The sequence below is a fragment of the Zingiber officinale genome, chromosome 8B (assembly GCF_018446385.1).
Source record: "Zingiber officinale cultivar Zhangliang chromosome 8B, Zo_v1.1, whole genome shotgun sequence".
Taxonomy (NCBI): domain Eukaryota; kingdom Viridiplantae; phylum Streptophyta; class Magnoliopsida; order Zingiberales; family Zingiberaceae; genus Zingiber; species Zingiber officinale.
Genome location: NC_056001.1, coordinates 44,501,427 through 44,510,348, shown reverse-complemented (window position 1 = coordinate 44,510,348; position 8,922 = coordinate 44,501,427). Strand labels below are relative to the sequence as shown.

The 8,922-nt window shown below is 30.4% G+C and overlaps 1 protein-coding gene across 1 annotated transcript; it reads left to right on the top strand.

Annotated features, from left to right (window-relative positions):
* Nucleotides 1-2,305: 2,305 nt before the first annotated feature.
* On the top strand, nucleotides 2,306-6,722 carry LOC122017123 (ORM1-like protein 2). The gene is made up of 3 exons (XM_042574633.1): nucleotides 2,306-2,732; nucleotides 3,465-3,613; nucleotides 6,304-6,722. The coding sequence occupies exons 1-3, from the start codon at nucleotides 2,547-2,549 to the stop codon at nucleotides 6,434-6,436; spliced, it is 468 nt and encodes a 155-aa protein (XP_042430567.1). The 5' UTR covers nucleotides 2,306-2,546; the 3' UTR covers nucleotides 6,437-6,722.
* The last annotated feature ends 2,200 nt before the right edge of the window (nucleotides 6,723-8,922 follow it).

The window sequence follows — 8,922 nt, the reverse complement described above, 5'->3', positions numbered from 1 at the left end:
CATTTTTCTTTAATTTATGTCTCATTACTCTTCCAGTGGTTCAGTTCTTCCGATTTGCGGTGTCCTTTCAGTTCGTTAGGAGATTCCACGCTGCTTATGTTGACGCAGTTTCCAATCCCTTCCATATTCCTGGAAAGAAGATAACTTCATGCTTCAATTCTGTCATTAAATTCATATGCGACTTCTTCCCTTTCGGTCAAAATCCTTGACTAAGTGCCCTCCGGATATAACTGGTTATCGTGTTGCAGGTTTGTAGCTGGTTCACTTAGGGCATTCCGGAGCACTTGGTTAAGAATTTTATGCAAAATATGAAATTAGTCATTTTAACAATCCTCCCATGACTGTTTCATATTATTAGGAGGGAGAAAATCAAAAAATAATAATATTTATCTTTCATTTTATCTGTATTATTATTATTATTTTTTGATATTTTTTAAAAATAGATTGGTCTTTGTTCTGATTCGGCTATCGATATTTTTCACCTGTGTATAGGTGAACTTGTAATGCCAATGTCATGGATAATAATCTCTCTCTCTTTTTATTCTTTAAGATTATTTTATTTTTTATTTTATTTTAGTTTTAAATAGGTGAGATAAATAGGTGACACAATAGAACCAATTTGACTCTCTGCTGTTGTACGCTGTTAAGGGTTTTTTTAATATATATATCTAATTTTTTTAATCGTTTAATTTTGAAGAGGTTGAATTAGGTGTTAATATTTTTTTTTATCAATTATGAGGATAAATCGATGAGCAAATCACTCCACGATTAGTATTCTAGATAATTAATTTTACACTACTGATAACAAAAATTTAATTTGAATATAATAATTGTTATAAAGTTAAATTAATTTATTTTAATGTATTATAATGTTGTTATAGCTTGCTATTACATGATTTTAATACATTATGTTATAATTACTGATCTCGTCCTAAAACGGAGTAGATGTCTAGATTCTGATATTAATTATTTGAAGACTCTCATTTAGTAAAAAGTGGTTTTGAGTGGTCCTGTATATCAAAAGGAGCATCAGTGACGGAGTCAGGTAAGAAATCCTAATATATGTCCTCCGATGTTCAATTCAGTGATCGAGTCGAATAGATTAACAGTATCTATGAGTGTATAAAATTGTATACCATTGTATACTTCAACCTGTAGATGGATAGCCTCTTTTATAGTGTTACTGTTTATTTGTGCATGAATCATAAAATATTTTCAAAAAAAAAAAACAGATCATAATATGCTCTAACACTTTTTCCAAAATAGACCCGCAATCTCTGTGTTTGACAGAGAAAAAATTTCTAATGAACGACTTGCTACATAATATTCATTGTCCTCCGTTGCACAAGAGGACAAAAAAGGAATATAAGACCGTAGAATTGAGTGATTCATCATATGCTTACATGTTAAGTTGACCAAGTTTCTCCCGTGACTCGATCGACAATTACTTTTAAGGGCAAGTCCATCGGATTTATACAATGTTGTTGAGGATTCATCACTCACTGGACTTGTCTATTTAGCCGGTGAGTTTGATCAGACCAAGTGTTCTATTTGCCCGATCGGATCTTAGGCCCGTTCAATTAGACGACTCGATCGGAATAATTGATCATGACAACCTAAGTGATGAAGAGGATTCTACTCGATTCAAAACTCCAACCATTACTCGACTAACCAAAGGGTTAAATCGAATGAACGCTCAATTAAAATAATTATATGTATTAGCCCAGATACTAACTCTTTAACTTTAACTATCATGTCTGTGACCTTCTCCTCGATCTTAGTATCAATTACTGGGCCGGATCTTCTAGTCTATAATTTATGGATCAGGGGATGGTTCACTGCATGAGAACCATTGATTTGGATGGAGTCCACCTTTAAGTTGGTAGGGTCCATTCAAATCAAGGGTCTATAATAGTGGACCATCTCCTGATCTACAAATTACGGACAAAAAAATTTGTCGTCATCAATTACTACAACAAATATACATATTTTTAAGATAGAAGATATATTGAGTATTATTTTTATATTTTTTAAAAAAGACGTGTCGATGAAAATGATAATAAGGCGGACTTTTAATTTTTTTTCCAATGAAAAAATAACTTCAGCCAAGAATATTTTGTTTTGTTTTTTAAAATTATAAAGGTAGTCATATAATTTTATTAAATGAAATATATAAGTAAACTGTCGCGTGTAAAATGAAATGTTCTCATATTGGATTAAAAGTAAAAATGATTGAAAATTTCGGTGGAAAACTAAAACTAAATAAACTTGTGGGGGTGAAATAAAATTTGCACATGTTGGACAGCGAAAGAATTGGCTTCGTCCTTGCCTTGCCGTCTGATCTCTTCCGCAGACGCCGACGGAGAGCCAGCAACGGATTCCACGCCCTGCTCACGCCAAAAGCCAAACGCCTCACTTTTGAACCATCGATCCTTTCTCTATTCCTCCTCCTCCTCTTCCGCTCTGGTATAAATCCTCTCTCTCGCCTCCCCGGAAGCTCCACAGCGACCCACAGAGACGGAGGAGAAGGCGTAAGCGGTGACGCCATGGCGAGGCTCTACGTGCAGACGGTGCCTCCGCCGGATCTGAACAAGAACACCGAGTGGTTCATGTACCCCGGCGTCTGGACCACCTACATATTGATCCTCTTCTTCTCCTGGCTACTCGTCCTCTCCTTCTTCGGATGCTCCGCCGGCATGGCCTGGACAGTCGTCAATCTCTTCCACTTCGCGGTAGGTGACGTCGCTTTCCCTTCCTCGCCCCAAAATTTTGCTCTTTTGCCCCCTTTTTTTCTCATGATCTCGCTTGCTCCCAATGCTAACCAAAGTAGGGTTCTGATTGTTGAGTTTCGAGATGCCGGGTCGGGTTTTTTTTTAGTAGATTACAGAACGGAGAATATGGATCAAAGATGATAGCATTTTAGAAATGATTTCGGAGTTCAGTGTCTCAAATTATTATTATTTTTTTCTTCTCTGAAACTCTTCCCGCAGCACAAAATTCTGATTTGACGGAACTGGTTAGAGATGATTGATTCTATAGAGTGCGGTGGAGGAGTTGGATATTACAATTCGCATCCTCTTTTTGTGAGCGATTTAAGTAATATATTTTTGTTGTTCCGATTGCTTGATGCTTCGATTTGTCCTATGATAATTGTGCTCCAAGAGCTATGCCTTTCTTCTTTATGAAATGATCAGGTATTTTACTAGTTGCAATTCACAAGCACGCTATCCATGGTATAATTCAACACCTTCCATTTTCTTATCTTGATGGTATAATTTAACACCTTCCATTTTCTTATCTTGATTTGGAACAGGTTAATCATCTTAGAATTAACTGATCTTGTGTGTGTGTGCGTGCACACTTTGTTTGTTCACTCATAGATTTCCACATTTACTTGATTGTGGATAATCTAATATGTGGCCTTTGGTTTGTCTAAATGAAATTCTGACCAGATTGTTTTTCAGGTTACATATTACTTCTTCCACTGGAAAAAGGGTACTCCTTTCGCTGAAGATCAGGGCATATATAATAACTTGACTTGGTGGGAGCAGATAGATAATGGCAAGCAATTAACACGTAACAGGAAATTTTTGGCTGTGGTACCTGTTGTCCTGTAAGTATTGTGCTTCTAAATCCTTCCATATAAAAACCTTCCTTGGTTGTCGCTATTTATGTGCAATGCAGCATTAACTGCTAACACTCAGATTGTTATGTTTCTTGTTGCAATTCTTTCAAGTCAAAACTTTGAACCTGTATTTACTTTTGACATCCTGGTTCAGGAAACTCTTTGGCACTACTTAACCAACACACATCAGTAAGATTTTCAGATGATTGTTTAGCAATACTTTGCTATATAGGTGCATTTATTTATCTTCTTTTCTGTTTTTGTTTTAAGTTGAAATCACCTCTCTGCCTTCATCTTTCTAAGTGATCAAATATAGACCCTTCATTTTAGTAAGTGATCTAGAGAACTGGTAATTTTGGAATTGGAATTCGAGGCTAGTCTTGCAAATCAATCTTGGAACTAGCGCAATTTGTGGGGTTGGAAGCCTCTATCTAATTGGATTTTTGAAGCAGGGTAATGGTGGATGAAATTGAAAACTAGATTCACTTAATTCTATCGTGGGCGATTCCTCTATTTCGGAGTAGTTCAATACTAGATTCCTTGATGTCCTGTTTTAGCACTTTGTTTTGAAGAGAATTTCAGAAAGTTTGATCCATATCCCAAATCCTTTAAGAATTAATGCTTGTTTAGTATCTTTTGTATCTGAAATTGTTTGCTTAGATATCAATACTTGTTAGTTTTCTTCATCCATAAGTTGGTGCATGTCACATGATTGTTGGATCAAAAACCTAATGCCCAAGAATATACAAGTGAATTAATACATAAGAGTGGAGAGATCTATCATTGAAGCAAATTAAATTTATGAAGGATATAGTTTGGTAATTGTCATCGAGGATAACTATTATCAATATGTCCTCATAATAGAGTATACAGCAGTTTGACAAGTATGTTGGCATATTTTTGATATAGTATCAACTTGCCAAGTACTAATGCATGAGAATAGAAGTTGCCAGGAAAAAAATCTAATATTTCACTTTTCATCTAACCTCTCCGTGCCCATGTTGAATATTGATGCTAGACACTGACACACTGAATTGGACACCCAATGTTCCTTGTAATCACATCTAAAAACTCTAAAAACCTTTAGAAAGAACCTTATCAAACATTTGGATCCATGCTTGTGTTGGACACTTGTAACTAAGTCCAGTAACATAGCAGAAAATTGTGAGACCCCACTTATTCCCACCAAAGATAGGAGGAGATAAGGTAGGGTTGAAAATTGCAATTTTCAAATTTTTTTGTTTGATAATATAGGAAAAACAGGAGCATTTCATTATAACTATTAGATTCAATCTGATACTCTGGTAAATTTTGGGTCACAATAGGAAATGTTATATTGGAAACAAGGTTTAAGGTTAGGCACTGAGACACCAAGTGGGCATGCAATGTCTCTATTGATCACGGGGAATTTTAAAAATAATTGTAAAGGACACTTGAATTCACCCGTGACAGACACTTGGATCCACCCGTGTCAAATAGTTGGCTAGTAACATAGCTTAACCTGTGCTCGACATAAATCCTGATCCAGCTGCCTATTGCATAGGTTGAAAATGTAGCCTAGGTATTATTTGTTGTTAGCAGTGTGCCTTTTGATCCTCTTCATGTGATTCCAAGTTCTGAACAGATAGAAGCTTGAGGTAGGACATGATCGAAGAAGGTTATGGTGCATTTGGTTCGGGGTTATCCTTGATAATCTTAGTTATCCATCTAAGGTTATCAACGAAAACCTTGTTTGATTTAGGTAATCGATGATTCCCAAATAATGTTCTATGCTCGACACGTTAGCAAAAGGGGCATGCAATCCGGAATCAGAAAACCTCGGAAAACTGAGGTTTTTTTTTATTCCGGAGTTAACGAAATATTTTTACCCAAAATATCCTCGAATAAGAGAAAAATGTGATAAAAAAAAATATAAAATAAAAAAATAAAATAAAAAACTTTTAAAAAATAAAAAAAAATAGAAAAATAGAAAAAACATAAACAAATTTAAAAATAATAAAAAAGGAAAAAAAACATAAAAATAGAAAAATTTTAAAAAATTAAAAAAACATAAAAAATAATTTAAAACGTAAAAAAATTAAAATATATATGTAAAATAGAAAAAACATAAAAAATCAAAAACATAAAAAAAAAATAGACACAAAATAAAAAATAAAAAAATGTAAAAAAATTTAATTTTTTTTAAAAAAAAATGAAAAGAAATAAAAAATTAAAAAACGAAAAAAATATTAAAAAAAAAGTGAAAAATAAAAAATAAAAAAACTTAGAGTTTAAAAGATAATAATAATAATATATGGTTGGTTTTGTAACTAAGGGTAATATAGTAAAATATTAAAGTAGGTTATTCATTAAAACCTTCAAACAAATAAATTTTTTATTGCATTTCCTAAGTTGAACCAAACAACATTTGGTTATGTTTTATTCCCCATGACCTTGATTATGTGATTACCAAGTAATCACATAACTAAGATTATACATGATAACTTAAACCAAACACACCACACCCTGTTAAGCTATATTCATGGTTCTTGATCAATGACTTAATCCTGTAGAACTCCTCTAAATAACTTAAATAACCAAGACAGACTTAAATTACTTGATTGTTTAAACAATTGAGCATAACTATTCTCTGTCTCTTTCTTCTGTTTCCACTCATGTTTGCTCGTCGAATTTGGCAGGTATCTGATAGCCTCACACACAACTGACTACCAACACCCAATGTTGTTCCTGAATACACTTGCAGTGTCTGTTTTGGTGATTGCCAAGTTCCCAAACATGCACAAGGTCCGAATCTTCGGAATCAATGGTTAACTGTTGCCGGCCGCAGCACATCAAAGATGTCGGATCTTTTTCATCGACTGCGAAAGTAGTGCTGAAGTTGCAGCAATGGCCTTTCTTTTTCTCCTCTGATTTAGTTCTCTAAGCCCTCTTTGTATGAGTTAGTCGAATACAATCAGATCATACTTGTGTTTCCTTGGAGATAAATCTTGCTCTTGAGTTTAGTCAGGATTATGTATCTGTGTCTAGTTGTTTTTTCCCTGAAGAAATGGAAACGAAATCATTGAATAAAATGCCAAAAGCATGGAGCTTTGGTAAACTCTGGTTATGGGTGGATTATTTGCATTGCTATCTAATTTTACCATAATCATGATTTGAATCTTGTATTATTTGTATTCTAATAAATTATTAAAAATTATTACTATGTGACATAATATCTCCCATGTGTCTCTTAAGGTATAAGGCAAATATTGATGAATTGAAATAATATTATTTTTTAAAATTGTGATTGTATAAGATAATATTAAAATTAAATAATTTTAAATAGAATTATATAATTCAAATTTAAATATATAGTTATTATATTTTTATTTTTCATCTCGTTTCTTTGTCTACCTCTAATTTATCATAAACACCATACAATAACAAAAATATTAATATATTTTTTTCAAAATAGTATGCAATTGAGATTAATATTTTAACTAAAAATAGAAATATCAAAAGGGATGAAAATATTAAATGCAAAAAGAAAAATCTAAATGTGCAAATTTAAAATAAAATTTTAGGTGAAAATTAAAAATTTATAACTTAAGGGATCAAATTTAGATTTTTGAATAAATTTTTGATGCACTTAAAATTGGATGGACGATTGAAAAATAAAGATGAATCCGTCATCTTAACGGCTTCGGCTTTTTTAGGATGAGTACATATTTTATAGAAGGGAGGCAATTATGAGAGATATTTGTCTAGCATAATAACCTTTGGTGTAAGATAGATTAGACATCCCATAAAAATATTTTGCATAGAATTGACCCTCAAAATCTATTGCTCCAAGTCTCTAACCATTCAAATAAATATCAACTATGTCAATATGTGAGGCCAAAATTCTATAAAATTAAAGTTTTTCAATATAATATAGCACCATTATCGATTCTCATTGTAAAAAGGAGAAAATGTTAGTAAAATTTATTTAATTTTAAATTTATCTGTATGTTTGTAAAATTATGAGATTAATAATAGTTTTATTAAGAAACATGATAATTAAGATCAACATTCGGTTAATTCAATTAATTTGATATTAATTATATATATATATTTATTATTTTTTTAAATAATTTTGATGTTAATTAAAATAATTGATTTTTAATTTGATTCGCTAATTTAATTTTAATAAATTTTGATTCAATTTAGTTAGTAAATATTAAATTAATTTTTAATTAATTCAATTAATTTATATACTGAATTAATATAATTGCTTATCTTTAATCTAAACTATAAGGGCGTGTTTAATTGGGAGTTATCCTTGATAACCTTGGGGCATGCAACCAGGAATCGGAAACCTCAGAAAACTAAGGATGTGCTTGGTTTGTGCATTTTCTATTTTCTTTTTATGGAAAACACGCATTTTTTAGAAAATAAAAAATAACTTTTAAATATTTTTTATTTTTTCAGAAAATACTATTTAGTTTTTTAGAAAAACATATATAGAAAATGCAAATCAAATATCATTTTCAAAAACGTCCATTTTTTTGAAAATGAAAAATGTACAAACTAAACGCAGGTTTTTCTTGATTCCGGGGTTATCGAATTTTTTTTTATCCAAAATACCCTTAGATAAAAGAAAAATATGAAAAAAGTAAAATGTAAAGAAAAAATGGAAAATATAAAAATAAAAAAACATAAAATTTTTTTTTTAAAAAAATCATTAAAAAATAATAAAAAATAAAAAATGGTAAAAAACATTAAAATTTTTTAAAAAATATAAAAAAAAAAAAACATTAAAAATAAAAAAATAGAAAAAAATACAAAAAATACAAAAAAACATTAAAAAATAAAAAAATATAAAAAAATATAAAAAATACAAAAAAAACATTAAAAAATAAAGGAAATACAAAAAAGCATAAAAAAATAAAAAAAGGAAAAACGTAAAAAAATAATAAAAAGTAAAAAATGTTAAACAACATTAAAAAAAAATTAAAAATAGAAAAATGTAAAAAATCCTAAAAAAAAAAAAATAAAAAATAAAAAAACTTAAAAAAATATATTAAAAAATAAAAATTTAAAAACATAAAAAAACAAAATAAAAAAAATATATAAAAATGTGAAATATATTAAAATAGGATAGAATTTAAATAATAATAATAATAATATTATTATTATTATGTATAGTTGGTTTTGTAAATAAGGGTAATCTAGTAAAATACTAAATTAGGTTGTTCATTAAAACCTTCAAATAAACATGTTTTTGTTGTAGTACGAACCAAATAACATTTGGTTATGTTTTATTCCCCATAACCTTA

Excerpts from the sequence above, each read along its gene's own strand:
- LOC122017123 (XM_042574633.1), top strand. The coding sequence starts at position 2,547 with ATGGCGAGGCTCTACGTGCAGACGGTGCCTCCGCCGGATCTGAACAAG. Across the intron at positions 2,733-3,464 it reads TCAATCTCTTCCACTTCGCG|GTTACATATTACTTCTTCCA; the intron begins GTAGGTGACGTC and ends ATTGTTTTTCAG. Across the intron at positions 3,614-6,303 it reads GCTGTGGTACCTGTTGTCCT|GTATCTGATAGCCTCACACA; the intron begins GTAAGTATTGTG and ends CGAATTTGGCAG.